The 13,498-nt window shown below is 54.3% G+C and overlaps 1 protein-coding gene across 12 annotated transcripts in view; it reads left to right on the top strand.

The window, feature by feature from the left end:
- Trak1 (trafficking kinesin protein 1) overlaps window positions 1-7,951 on the top strand; it is a 139,762-nt gene extending 131,811 nt beyond the window's left edge. For all 12 annotated transcript variants that reach the window (XM_021257940.2, XM_021257945.2, XM_021257938.2 and 9 more), the window contains 2 exons: window positions 3,233-3,335; window positions 5,639-7,951. In XM_021257940.2, coding sequence (XP_021113599.1) covers window positions 3,233-3,335; window positions 5,639-6,419 — 884 coding nt within the window. In that variant the 3' untranslated portion in view covers window positions 6,420-7,951. The remainder of the gene's footprint in view (window positions 1-3,232; window positions 3,336-5,638) is intronic.
- The last annotated feature ends 5,547 nt before the right edge of the window (window positions 7,952-13,498 follow it).

Here is a 13,498-nt window from a genome sequence, read left to right as displayed (position 1 = left end):
TGTCTGCCACTGCGTCCACAGAAACGGCAAGTCCAGTCTCAGGCCAGCAGCTTCACACTACGTACCAAAGAAAAGGAAAGGAAAACGGGCAGACCATTTTCTTTATTTCACACAAGCCTGCTACTCCTCACGAAGATCAAAGAAAATACAGAAGGCCCTCCGTGCACTGCAAAGATGGGTCCCATTTTCCAAGATTTTGAGATGCGCTTGAAAGAACTTTTTGACCTTTTTAGAAGTCATTTCTGTGAGCTTAGAGGAAGTAGCTTGGGGTGCGACATAGCAGTGCTCCTCCATCCCCAGTGTGTGTGCATCCCCACGAGGAGGCACCCCACTCTGTGGGGCTCACAGGGGTTCAGTAAGGGCTGGGCTCCACCACGGCTTTCAGACAGGAAAGAGCCTGTGTCGCCCCGTTTCCCTCCACAGAGGACGGAGGAAGGGAGCAGCACGGGGGGGAGGGTGCCAGAGCCCGTGGGTCCAGGTTATCCCATGGGGGTAGCTGGACGGACCAAGCCCCATCGTGCTTCAGTTCCTGTGGGGCCCGGGCATCCTGACCAGGTCACAGCACAGCCCAGTTTATAGTGTGCACCTCCCCGACTGGTGGGCGCGGGGCTGTGCTGGGCCTGCCACTGCTGCTGCCACCCATGTTTTCCCATCAGTGCCAGGCGCCACAACCCCGAGGGGCACTGGTGGCAGTGCCACTTGTCACGTGGCCCACTCTGGGTGGCATCAGAGAGCCTGGGACACAGGCACTCCCTGTGGCTGCACCGCTTAGCTGCTACAAAAAGCGGATGGACTGTGTTGAGCAGAGAGCCTGCAGGGAGCCTCCTGGAGTTCACAGACCCCCAGCCTGGACAGGCAGGGTTGGTGGAGTTGCAAGCTCATCAGAGTTTGTACCGGTGTCGGAATTAATGTAAGGAAGGATTGGGGCTTTTATTCCTAAGGAAATGGTCAGTGCTGATTTCTGACCCATTTCCATCTGGCCGGCAGGCGGGTCTCAGCCTTTGGCTGCGATTCAGTGCAGCATCTGCCCTTCCCTAGGAACACCCAGAGCCCTGCAGCCAGGTCAGCACACAGCTTTCAGCAGGGAGTCAGAGCCTTGGTCCTGGGGAGCTTTGTGCCCCCCGAGTGAGCAGTGTGAGGTGGTCACACAGTGCCGCCTTCCACCACGGCCCCGCCTCGTGGATGGACAGGGGCTCCCACACAGGCTGTGGTCCTGACTGCCCGGAAGGTCCAGGAGGAGCAGGAGGCTCAGGGGCCCCACCTTGCCACTCACTTCTCTGTGTTGTGTCCCAAGGCAGGGAGGCGTAGTGGCGGCCCGGCGGCCCGCAGTGACAGGAGAGCTGGCGCAGCAGTGTCCCAGCGGTAATTGGCAGGCCGGGCGAGTCGCCGGCATTGGCACTGTGGGCTCTGATTGACCCTCTTCGTCACCTAAGGCTGTTGATGGCTCCTGGGCCCTGGTGACTTCTGAATTTTAGCAGCCTGTTCTCACCCCCAAATTTCACTTCTGTGGATGCCGCTGTGCCTCTGAAACGACCTTGCACTGTGCTGCAATTAAAGATCTGAAACCTAATGGGGTGCAGGAGCTGCACCTCCGGGACCTTGTGATTGAGATTCTGGCCATGGGTTTAAATTGGGGTGCACTTCTGATTTTAAATCCAGTCTTGTTTGATTTTTTTTTAATATTCTGTCCTTTTCAGTGGCTTTGTCCTGATTATCTGTTTCCTGCTTTCTCCCTTCTTCCCCAGTAACCGTCCTCCCGTGCCCTGTCTGTGGGGCTGCTCCCCGCTGGCCTTGGCTCGCTTTGGCTTGCTTTGGTCACGGCCCTCCTTGGTTGCAGAGGATCGTGATTGTTTGGTTGCCTTCTCTTCATAGCTGTTTCCATTTTTGTTTTGCTTACAGCAATTTCTCAGTTACCTGAGTTCCTGAGCCATTACATTTATTGCTGGAGGAACAGAGAGTGGAAGGCGGTTTCCCTCTGTTTTTTCCTTCCTCCTGCCTTGACCAGAGCTCCCCATGCTTGAGCATTTGCCCTTGGGCCTCCATGCCAGGGGCCACGGAGCCTGTGGCACAGAGTGGCTCAGATGATGCGGGGCCAGTGCCTCACCTTGCCTGAGTCACCTTGGCATTCCATGCTTTGTGTTGTCTTCCTTGCCTTCGATTTGTGTGGCTCCAGCTTTTTGTTTTTATTTTTTATCATCTGCGTGGATCTGTGGGTCTGCGGCACCCGTCCGTTCTGTTTTGCTTGCCCTTTTCCTTTTGGTCCACATCCAAGAGAAAACACCTGTAGGAGCTGGAAGATTGCAGCTCCCAGCCCCATGCAGGCTCCTGGGCTCCGAGCCCCGTCCTTTCCCCCTTGAGGTCTCTGGGGGCTGAGCGGCTGTGGCGGGCGGGCGGGCGGGAGAGTGGCTGCACCCACCGTGCGTGCTCTGGGTGCTGCCTTTTATTCCCCCTTTTGGCTCCTTCTCCCACTGCGTGAGTTATGAACGAGGTAACCTGGCAATCATGATGTCTCTGGTAGCCTGAGAGCTGCTCCCACCCGCTTTCTCTCACATGCTTCCCTTTGCCCCGAGCCTTGGCCTCCTGAGCAACAGCGGGCAGAGCCCTAGAGTTAGTGACGGGGCCAACTCGTGCTGTCCTGGAGACAGAAAGGCAGGGCGGGGTCTCGAGAGGGCCCGGTGCCAGTCCAGGCTGTGACCAGACGGCCCTTAGCCTGGCCGAGGGTGCTGTCTGAAGCTCTTGCCATGCTGTTGTTGAGGCCGCTGAGGTCACCACATCCCCCCGACAGTCCCGAGGGTCAGTAGTGGAGCCAGGTCCCCAAGCCCCTTCAGTGTGAGCCCTGCCTGGCTGCCAGGCACCACGTGGCCTCCCTGTCCTGGAAGAGTTTGGCATCCGTTTGCCCATGAAAAGACACACAAGTGACAAAAGGAGAAAGCAATTCTGACCTCTGAGGAGGAAACCAGATTCAGCCCCCAAGGCCAGCTGTCCGGAACTGGATCCACTGCTGGCCCTGACCTGACCGGGACCCTGTGTGGACAGGCAGAGGCAGGGGGACGCACGGCCCTGCAGCCAGGGCTCTGCTGCAGCTGTGCCCGGGGCCACCTTCCTGCAGAGCTCGTGGTCCTTGTCCTCCCAGCCCCGCCCACAGGCGACCCCACCTTGTATCCGCTTGGGTCTCTGGGTTGTGTTCACTGTGCACACCAGATGCAAGGACTGTGTTTTGTTCCCGATGCAGCAAACCACCCCGGGAAGTGCATGTCCCAGACCAATTCCACCTTCACCTTCACCACCTGCCGCATTCTGCACCCCTCCGACGAGCTCACTCGGGTCACACCAAGGTAAGGCTGGCCTCAGCGGGCAGCTGCGGCTGAGGATGGGGACCCCTTACCTGTGAGACCCTGTGTTGAGGATAGCCACGTGAGAGGCTCCCGCAAAGCCATCCCCAGAGTGAGGCATGGGGCTCACGCCAGTGATCCCAGCACTCAGGAGGCTGAGGCAGGAGGATCGCTGTGAGGTCCAGGCCACCCTGAACTACAAAGTGAGACTCCAGTCGCAAAACAAATGAACAAAAGCCAGCTCTGGCCAGCTTGAGAACAAACTGCACAGGTGTTTGTCGTCAGCTGTTCTGGGCCCTGTTGACTCAAACCCCGCTCAGACGGTAGAGCTGGCCCACCCTCCCTGCCCTTGGCTTGGTTGTGGGCTGCATCCTGAGACCTCTCCTTAGCAGCTTTTCCTGCAGGCCCATGGCCACCCCAGAGCCAGTCTCCGTTTCCTCCCAGGAGAGGTCTGGCCTCCAGGGATCCCTTGTGCCCGGGCTCCTCCTGGAGCTGTGCATGGCAATGGACCCAGGGTGCAGACCCCTGGCCTAGCCCACGCCCAGCTGGCCTGCCTCAGCTCCGAGAGCCCGTGTCTGGTCAGCTGCCCCTCGGCCCTGGCTTCTCCCCGCCTCCCGGGGAGGGGAGACTGGTGTTTCCGACTCTGCCATTTCCTCTGCCGAGCAGCAGCAACCTCCCAGGTCCCTGAAGGAGACTGGGGGAGCGAGGACGGGCACAGTGAGTGGGCGGCTGGCGAGCAGCTCCCCAGAGAGCACCTCAACCCTGAACGATTCTCCACAGGTCATGGGCGGAGGACGCCGGAGCCGTCCTGGGCCCCGCTGGGCGAGAGGAGGTGTAGGGCAGAGCTGAGCCATGGGTGAGGCAGGGGGTGAGCACACAGGGCCGCCCGGGCCGGGCCCCTGCGAGGGTCTGTGTGCACGCACGGCTTCCGTGTGTCTGCGGTGGCCTGGCCGCCGATCCCCTAATCCATTAAACCCTGGCTGGCCTTGCTCCCACACTAATCGAGGCCTGACCCAAGGTCGGCTCTGTCTTCGCTGCCCCTGCTGCCGGGCTCTGGGTTCCTGGCCTGTGTGTGGAAGGGGAAGCCGTGTTTTAGCCCCAGTGGGAGGCCCTGCATGTTGGGCAGATGCAGCCTCCGGAGGGACCACACACGGCAGGCTCCACCTAGAGGGCCGCACAGCTGCATCCCGAGCTAGATGCCCTTCTAGCCTGTCCAGCCTGTGTTTCAAGGAAGGGAAGGCAGCTGGAGCAAAATCAAACTCTCCTCAGGGAGCCCCCAAGCCAGACTTCAGTCGAGAAGTTTTTCCCCTCTGCGGGATGCGCACACACCTGTGAACACCTCCTGTGCCCCTTGCAAGTCTGCCCCTAACCTGGCCTCTGCCGTGGTGTCTAACGCTGTGTTTCCCGAGTGCCTGCACCCTCCCGCACCTGTGTGAGCTGTCTTGGGAGGTCCCCGAGCCCCGAGGCCCGCAGCCTGCTCTTGCTGTTGGGCTGTCCCTGGCCAGGGGCCCTTTGGTCATGCCAGGGACCTGCTCCGGGCAGGTCCTCCTCTGTTCCTCCCATGCTGGTCCTCGCCCAGGGTGATGGGAGAGAGGTCTCTGTCCCCAGCTCCTGGGCCGCTCAGCTCACCAGTCCCAGGACCTGGCAGCCCCTCCAGCAGGCTTGGAGGCCAGGTGGACTCCCTGCCCTGCAGCAGCTGCTGGAAGTCGGCCACCCTTTCTCAGCCACGCCAGGGCCTCTCCCCGAACCCTGGGACCTTCCCTGTCCTCGTGGCCTCCCCAGCTGGTCCCAGCTGCCAGACCTCATGGGGCCACAGGCAGCAGGACAGAGAGGAGGGACAGGGATGCTTCTTAGTCTCTGTGTGCCGTAGACGGAGCCCAGGATGTGCTGTCCTCCTCTGGGCATGAACTCCACGACCAGCATAGGCTTGGACAGCATGTGAAGGGGGAGGGGGCAGTGGGGAAGGGCAGGCCACTGTCCCGGCCTCGGGACCCGGGGCAGGCAGTGATGCACACACCGCCATGGCCAGTGCTGTGTCCTTTGCTCTTCCCGAGCAGCTGGACCCTGAGCAGATGGGGAGGGGCCTCTCTGCCTCCTCCGACAGCTTCAGTCCTCCTGAGCTGTCCCTTCCCCGCTGGCCCAACACGGCTGGAGGCACACACCAGGAGGGCAGAGGGCTCCCGTGCCCCACCTGAGGGACTCCGTGGACAGAGGTCCCAGGCCTGCCCTGCCACCCTGGGGGACGTGGCCACCGGCCTGGCACGGTCCTGGTCCTCCCGGGGTGTAACCTGCCATTCTCCCTCCAGCCTTAATGCAGCCCCGACACCTGCTTGCGGCAGTGCCGGCCACCTGAAGTCCACACCGGCGGCCACGCCGTGCACCCCACGGAGGCTGAGTCTGGCCGAGTCCTTCACCAACGCCCGTGACTCCACGACTACCATGAGCACGTCACTGGGGCTGGTGTGGCTGCTGAAGGAGCGCGGCATCTCAGCCGCCGTGTATGACCCGCGGAGCTGGGACCGTGCCGCACGGGGCTCCCTGCTGCCCGCCTACGCCCCCCGCATGGCCGTGATCCCCTGCACACCCCCCAACTCGCCCATGCGGACGCCCGCCGGCTCCCCACCTGCCTTCGAGTTCAAGGGCACCAGCCCGCCCTACGACACCTTCCTGGCGTCCAAGCCGGCCAGCTGCATCCTGCGGGAGGTCCGGGAGAAGAAGGGCGTGCGCAGCAGCGAGAGCCAGACCGACGTGTCGGTCGGCAGCCTCAACCTCGTTGCCAAGGTGCGGCGCTTCGGGGTGGCCCGGGCGGTGAGCACAGGGCGGGCCCGTGGCCCCGCCATGACCGTGACGGAGGGCCGGGGACCTGTGCTCTGCGTGCCGCCCGGGGCTCCCGGGGGCCTGCCGCTGGGCTGCCCGGCCACCGCCGTCGCCAGCACCGTGGGCGGGCTGCAGCTTCCGGGTGGCATCCGTAGGAACCGAAGCTTCCCCACCATGGTGGGCTCCAGCATGCAGATGAAGGCACCCGCGGTGCTCACCTCGGGCATCCTGATGGGTGCTAAGCTCCCCGAACAAACCAGCCTGCGGTGAGGGCAGGTGGTGCTGCCTGCTGCGCTGTCCCTTCCTGTGCCCGGGCCCGGCCCGGCGGGGTGGAGTGGCGCTGGTGAGGTGGCACGCAGCATGCGCAGGCCTGGTGGTGCCCTGCCGTCCTGCAGTCCCACGGGGAGTCACCTGTGCTCACCAGACTGCGGGTCCTTCCTTCTTTCCTTTGAGAAGCACTGAAACTCCCGAGCGTGTTCTTATCCTATGGATAAGAAACCAGTGAATTCCGTGTCCTCTGCTTGTGTCAAACCACGAGCTGTCACATGGCCCAGGGTCCCCGACACCCTATCCACCCGAAGGAGCTCAGGAGACCCCGGCCTTGCCCAGCCCTGATGTAGCTTTTGGTGACCGATCGGGTGGCTCAGCACTGGGACCCTGCTCTGCCTCGAGGAAGGTCGCGCCCCTCTGTGGGGGCTTTTCTTTCCACGCCCCGAACTTGAAGTCCGCCTGTGCTCCGTGAGCGTACGTCCCTTCCCGCGGCCCAGACTGCAGCCCTCTGTTCCATGGGACGCATTTTCTTTCCGTCCTCCTTTCCGGAAGTAATGGTACCAGCAGTTCGGTCTGGTTCTGGGATGCCTGGCCCGGGAGTCACTAGTGAGAGTGGGTCCCCCCAGGCCAGCCTTGCAGCAGGGTCATGGAGACCCGACCCGGCCGGCAGTGCTAGCAGCAGGATGGAGTGGAAGGGCTGGGAAGCTTATCGGAGACTTGTGAGCAGGGGGAAGCGGGGAAGAACCTCACCGAGCAGCGCTGTGGGCCGGGGCTCTGCGCCCGCTGCCGTGGCAGCCACTCCAGGCTCACATGTTTCACCCTCTTGTTCCCGGAGGGGCTGCTCTCCCCAGCCTCGGTCCCCGCTGCTTCCTGTCCCGGGAAGAGGGCCGCAACCACCAGGGGCCCGGTCCTAGGCTGTTGCCAGTGAGTCGTGGGCTTTTAGGTATCCCTCGTGTCCCCTCCTTCCGGCCCAGCCTGCCTGTCCGTCCCGTCCCGCGGGTTATTTTTTTATTCCCGCCGAGGACTGCGCCGCAGGTCACCCTGGTTGGGGAGGTGCCAGAAGGGTGGCAGTGGGCGTCCGTGCCCTCCCCCAGCAGCGCCGTGTCCTTCCGCTGCGTGCGGGCCCGCATCACAGAGGGCACCCGAGAGCTCACCCGCCGAGGCCCCGCCCGAGATTTCAGGCTGATTCTGCGGCAGAGAGCGGGCCGGGGCGCATGGCGCACTCGCCCGCCCGCATAGTGTGCACCCGCTGCAAGTAGCTTCTCGCTCCGGATCTGAGTGTATTTGCAGCCGAAGGTAGAGTAACAGGAACACGAAGACACGGCCTGACTGGACCACTGTGCATCAGAGAGGAGCTGCCCGTGGTCACCAGAAATACCACTGTGAGACCGGACCACAGAGGTTTCAGTATTTAGTAAATAACGATCAACATTGTGCAGCCACTACCGAAAGTGTGTTGAAATGCATCAAAAAGCAACAATAAAATTTTATTCACTAATGAATATCAATAAAATAAGTTCAAGTGATGGGAACCACCCTGTTATTCTGATCCGTATCTTTTTATCTTTTTGTTGAAGAGAGGAATCTCCTTATGTAAAACTTGAAGGTAAAAGTAAATACAAGGCATATACTTTCCATACTGCTATCATCTCCCATTCCCTCAGCACAATACTGTACCTCAGACAGCTTTCCAACCAGAACCTGATTCACTTTTCAGGGCTGCATACTGTTCCCCACACATCCTGTGGATACATACCTGCTGCCCTGGGGACTGCCCCCCACAATAGTCGTGGAGTTAATTGTGCTCTTGTGCTGTCACCCCACCGGAGTGAAAACACCTTGCATGTATGTGAGATAAATTGCTTCCTATGGAGTTGTGTTAAGAGAACGAAGAACCAAGAACAGTAGAGTCTCCAGTGGGGAATGGCGAGAACAAGAGGACCTCACGTTGGAAAGGAGTGAGGCCATGCGAGCCAACACTGCTGTGGGAGGTGGCAGTCAGGAGCCTACACCCAGTGCCACCATCTGGCAGTGCTGTGACCTCGGGCAAGGCATGTGCCCTCTTTACTCCTCCATTTTTAGGTCTGTGAGGTGACACACCTTGATGGGAGGAATAAATGCATTCTGTGCATTTTCCAGTGCCAGCCGTCAGCCTGGGGCCCAGAGACGAGCAGCCAGGGGTCCCTGCCTGCACTCCTGAGCGGACAGCTCATCTTGAGGAGTAGGGCCAGGAAGGACCACTGGGCTGTGCGAGAATCAGAACTGAGGATGCAGAGAAGGGCAGCCACTCCAGACCGGCTGGCAGCAGGCTGCCCTGGGGCAGGGTGTCACCAACAGGTGTGTGTGTGTGTGTCCCAGCTCCCAAGCAAAAACTTAGCAGTCTGTTGCATTCAGAAGACATGTAACCCAAAAAGAAATTGATAGACTAAAAATCAAAGGATGGAAAACACCAGGACCCTGAAAGCAAGCAGGGATAACAATGTCAATCTCAGACAAAGTAAACTTCAAGCTAAAACTGACCGTAAGAGGCAAAGAAGGTCACTAAATATTGGTTAAGGCAACAGTTCATCAGGGAGACTTAACAGTTGTGATTATATATGCACCACTGCCAGTGGACCCCTTCAAGGCAAGCACTGAGGGGCACAAAATGCCAACACAATCGTAGTGGGTGACTTCAATGCCCACCTTCATAAATAAACTAAAAAACTAACAGAAATATCAGAGCTGAGCCACACCTTGAGACAAAGGAACTTAATAGTTGTCTACAGAGTGTTCTGCCTCCTGCAGAAGGATGTACATTCTTCTCGGCCACACTTGGAACTTTCTCCAAAACAGACCTCTCCTAGTCCACAAAGCCTGCTTAGATGGAGGCACAAGAATCAACCCCACCCCATGCAGACTTGCAGGGAAAGTTGGGGAACAGGCAGGGAGAGGTAAGGGCCTTAGTGAGGTTGCTGGCAAACCCTACTGGAAAGAGTTAAACCCCTGCTAGCAGTAGCAGTCAAGAGAGGGAGGGAGGACTGATCAGCATCCTGGCTGCTTGGAAGCCAGGGCCCCAGTTCTCTCCTCTCCATCTCCAGTTGAGTACAGAGGAGATGGGTGGGGAGGGGGGTATATTACATAAAATTCACTCAGTGTATCAAATATATACTCACACCTGGAGACACATACCTGTATAAAATATATATTTTAATATTCTCTCACCATGTGACTCCACTAAAATGTACATGTATCCCTTACTAACTGCTAACTCAGCCTTGAATGTAAGGCTCTGTTGTAAATCTCAAAGATATCAACTTGACAAAACAAACACAACCAGAAAAAGCTTACCCAAGAATTTGCATGTAGGCAGAGAAAAGGGACAGTGGTTGAATCAGGTCTCAGCCTAAAACAGCCAATCCAGTGGTAACAGCTCTCACGGGGCAGTCCCTTCTCACCGTGTAATAAAAGGGGCTGAGAACAAAGACCCTTGGCACCTTACTCTGACAAGGTAGCTGTCTGTCTCCTCATTCTGCTCCTCCTTCCAATAAAGTGATTTTGTTTCTCCTTCTAAACTTATATCTCTAATTCCTTATTGGTGTAAAGTTTGCAAACACTGGATAGGTAAAATCTGCCCTCACCAGACACGACCCTATCAGGTTGTAGTACACTGAAATGAATCAACCACAAAAGAAACCACAGAAACTTCACAAACATCTTGACATTAGGTTACACACTCCTGAGCACTCAGTTGGTCACAGAAGGAATCAAGGAAGAAATTAAACAGTTCCCAGAATCAAACAATAATGCTCGTCCAACACACCAGAACCTATGGGGCACAATGAAAGCTTTCCTAAGAGGGAAGTTTGCTGTGGTCAGCACTCACATCATGAAAACAGAACAAGTCAAGTAAATAACCAAATAGTGCACCTCAAACATGAGAAAAACAAGAATAGTCCACACTCAAACCCAGTTCAAGGAGGGAAATGATAAATGTCAGTAGGAATTAAGCTGAGACCAAAAAAAAAAATACAAAGAGTCAATGAATTGAGAACTGTTTCTTGGAAAGAATAAACAAAATAGACATATTCTTATCCAAACTTATCCCAAAAAGACAGAACTCACATGGGTGCAATTAGAAATGAAAAAACAAAATCACCATGGATAGAGCCCAAGTCCAGGTGCCCTTCTCCAGCACCATGACAAAACTGCCTCCAACAAATTAGAAAATCTTGAAGAAACTGAGAGATTCCTAGACACATATGAATTAGGAAAACTGAATCAAGAAGACATATCCAGGAACAGGCAGTAAAAGTGCGGCAGTAATAAGCTGCCAAGAAAAGCCCAGGACCTGACAGATTCACCTCTGAACTCTACAAGACTGTCAGGGAGGGTATAAGGCCCATACTCCTCAAACTCTTTAGTAAGATTGAAAGGGGAGGAGCGCTTCCAAACTCACTGCTGGAAGCCAACATCTCTCCGATTCCAAAACCAGACAAGGACCTAACCAAAAGAGAAAACTACAGGTCAAGCTCTTTAGTGAGCATAGACACAAAAGTCCTCAACAAGATACTGGCAAGCAGAATGCAACAAATCATCAGAAAGCGGCCAGGGATTTAGCTCAGTGGTGCCACTGCCTGCCTTGAAAGTGCAAGGTCCTGAGTTTGATCCCCAGTACCAAAAAAAAGTCATCAGAAAGGTCATATGTTAGAACCAAGTAAGCTTTATACCAGGGATGCAAGGATGGTTCAATATACATAAATCAATAAATGTAATACATCACAGAAATAAAAGCAAGGACAAAAATCACCTGATCAAAACAGGTGTGGTGGCACATGCCTGTAATCCCAGCACTTGAGAGGCTGAGGCAGGAGGATTGCTGTGAGTTCCTGACCAGCCTGTGCTACATAGTGAGCTCCAGGCCAGCCTGAACTGCATAGTGAGACCCTGTCTCAAGAAAAAAATCACCTGATCATATCAGTAGATGCAGAGAAAGTTTTTGACAAAATCCAGCATCCATTCATGATTGAAAATACCCTAAACTTGAATACAATAGGTATAGAAGAACCTTGTCACAATCTGGTAAAAGCCATTTGTGACAAACCTACTGCCAACTTCATCTTAAATGGAGAAAAACCGAAAGCTTTCCCCTAAAATCAGAAACAAGAATGGCCACGATCACTGCTCTGGTTCAATGTAACACTTGCAATATTAGCCAGGGCAATCAGGCAAGAGAAAAAGATTAAAGGGACACACATAGGAAAGGAAGAGGTCAAGTTATCATTGTTTACAGATGACGCGATCTTTTACATAGAAGACCCCCAAAATTCCATCAAAAGACTCCCAGAATTAATAACCTAATGCAGCAATGTAGCAAAATACAAAACACACAAATTCAATAATAATTCAACAGTAAATACTTAGGAATTAACCTAACCAAGGAAGTGAAAGATCTCTGCAATGAAGACTACAGAACTCTGAAAAAGGAGATTGAAGAGGACATCAGAAGATGGAAAGCTGTCCCCTGTTCCTGGATAGGCAGAACCAACATTGTCAAAATGACCACACTCCAAAAACAATACATAAATTTAATGCGCTTTCAATCAAAATACCTACAGCATTCTGTATAGAGCTAGACAAGATGATCCTAAACTTCGTATGGAACCAGAAGAGACCCAGAATGGCAAAAAGTAATGCTGGGTAACAAGAGCAAAGTGGGAGGCATCAGAATCCCAGATTTCAAGTTATACCACAAAGTTCAGTGATAAAAACAGCATGGCGCTGGCACAAAAGCAGACGTGTGGATGAGTGGGGCAGAACAGAGGAGGTGGAAGCAGCCCCCATGCATTCAGCCCCCTGATCCTCAGCAAAGGGGCCAGATACACCAGGGGAAAGGGCATCGGGAAACTGGCCGTCCACATGCAGAAGACTGAAGCTAGACCCCCATCCCTCTCCACACGCTAAAGCAAAACAAAAATGGACCAAAGATCTAAACATTGCAACAGGAACACAATCTGCTGGAAGACAAAAGAGGTCAAACTCTACTCTTGAAGTCCTAGGCACAGGCAAGGACTTTCTGAACAGTCCCCACTGCATATGAAGTAACAGCAAGAGTCAACAAGTGGGATCATGTGAAATTAAACAGCTTCTGCACAGCAAAGGAAATAGCTAAGAGTAAAGAAACAAGCTGCAGGGTGGACAGAGGACTAATATCTAGAATATATACCGAACTCACAAAGATTATACCCCAAAATAAAATATCCAGTCAAAAAATGGCAACTGAGGGCTGGGGATTTCAGTGCGCTGTCACCTGCCTTGCGAGCACAAGGTCCTGAGTTCGATCCCTGGTACAAAAAACAAAAGAAAATGGCAACTGAAATGAATAGACCCTTCTCAGAAGAAATACAAGGGGTCAATAAATACATGAAATATTGCTCAACATCTCTAGCCATTAGAGAAATCCAAATTAAAACACCACTAGGATCCCATCTTACTCTAGAAAGAATGGGCATCACCAAGAAATCAAATAATAACAAATGCTGGCAAGGCTGTTGGGAAAAAGGAACCATTCTACATTGTTAGTGGGAATGTAATTTACTACAACCACTATGAAAATCAGTATGGAGATTCCTCAAAAAACATGAAGCTAGAAATTCCATTTGATCCACTTATTCCTCTTCTAGGTGATTCCCTAAGAGTTAAAGTCATCATATTATAGTGATCCATGCATACTCATTTATAGCAGCACAATTTATAATAGCCACATCTTGGAAGTGACATATATGCCCACCAACAGATGAAAGGATAAAGAAAATATGGTATTTACACACAATGGAGTACTACTGTGCCATAAAGAAGGGTAAATTTGAGTCATTTGTAGGAAAATGAATGGACGCCACGACCATAATGTTAAGTGAAATTCATCAGACACACAGGCTTAAATATCACATGGTTTCTCTCCTGTGAGAAACTCAAAGCATAAAGAGCAAAATCAAAGATACAAGGAAACAGGAAGATGGGTCTTTTGCAAGTGGGAAGGGAACCAAGACAGGCGGGAAAGGGGCATAAAAAGATTAAGATGTGTTATGGCCACCAGCACC

This window comes from Heterocephalus glaber, unplaced genomic scaffold, assembly GCF_053883595.1.
Source record: "Heterocephalus glaber isolate CG9 unplaced genomic scaffold, H.glaber_assembly_v1.0 deba00001175, whole genome shotgun sequence".
Classification (NCBI taxonomy): Eukaryota; Metazoa; Chordata; class Mammalia; order Rodentia; family Bathyergidae; genus Heterocephalus; species Heterocephalus glaber.
This window is presented reverse-complemented; position numbering and strand designations above follow the sequence as displayed.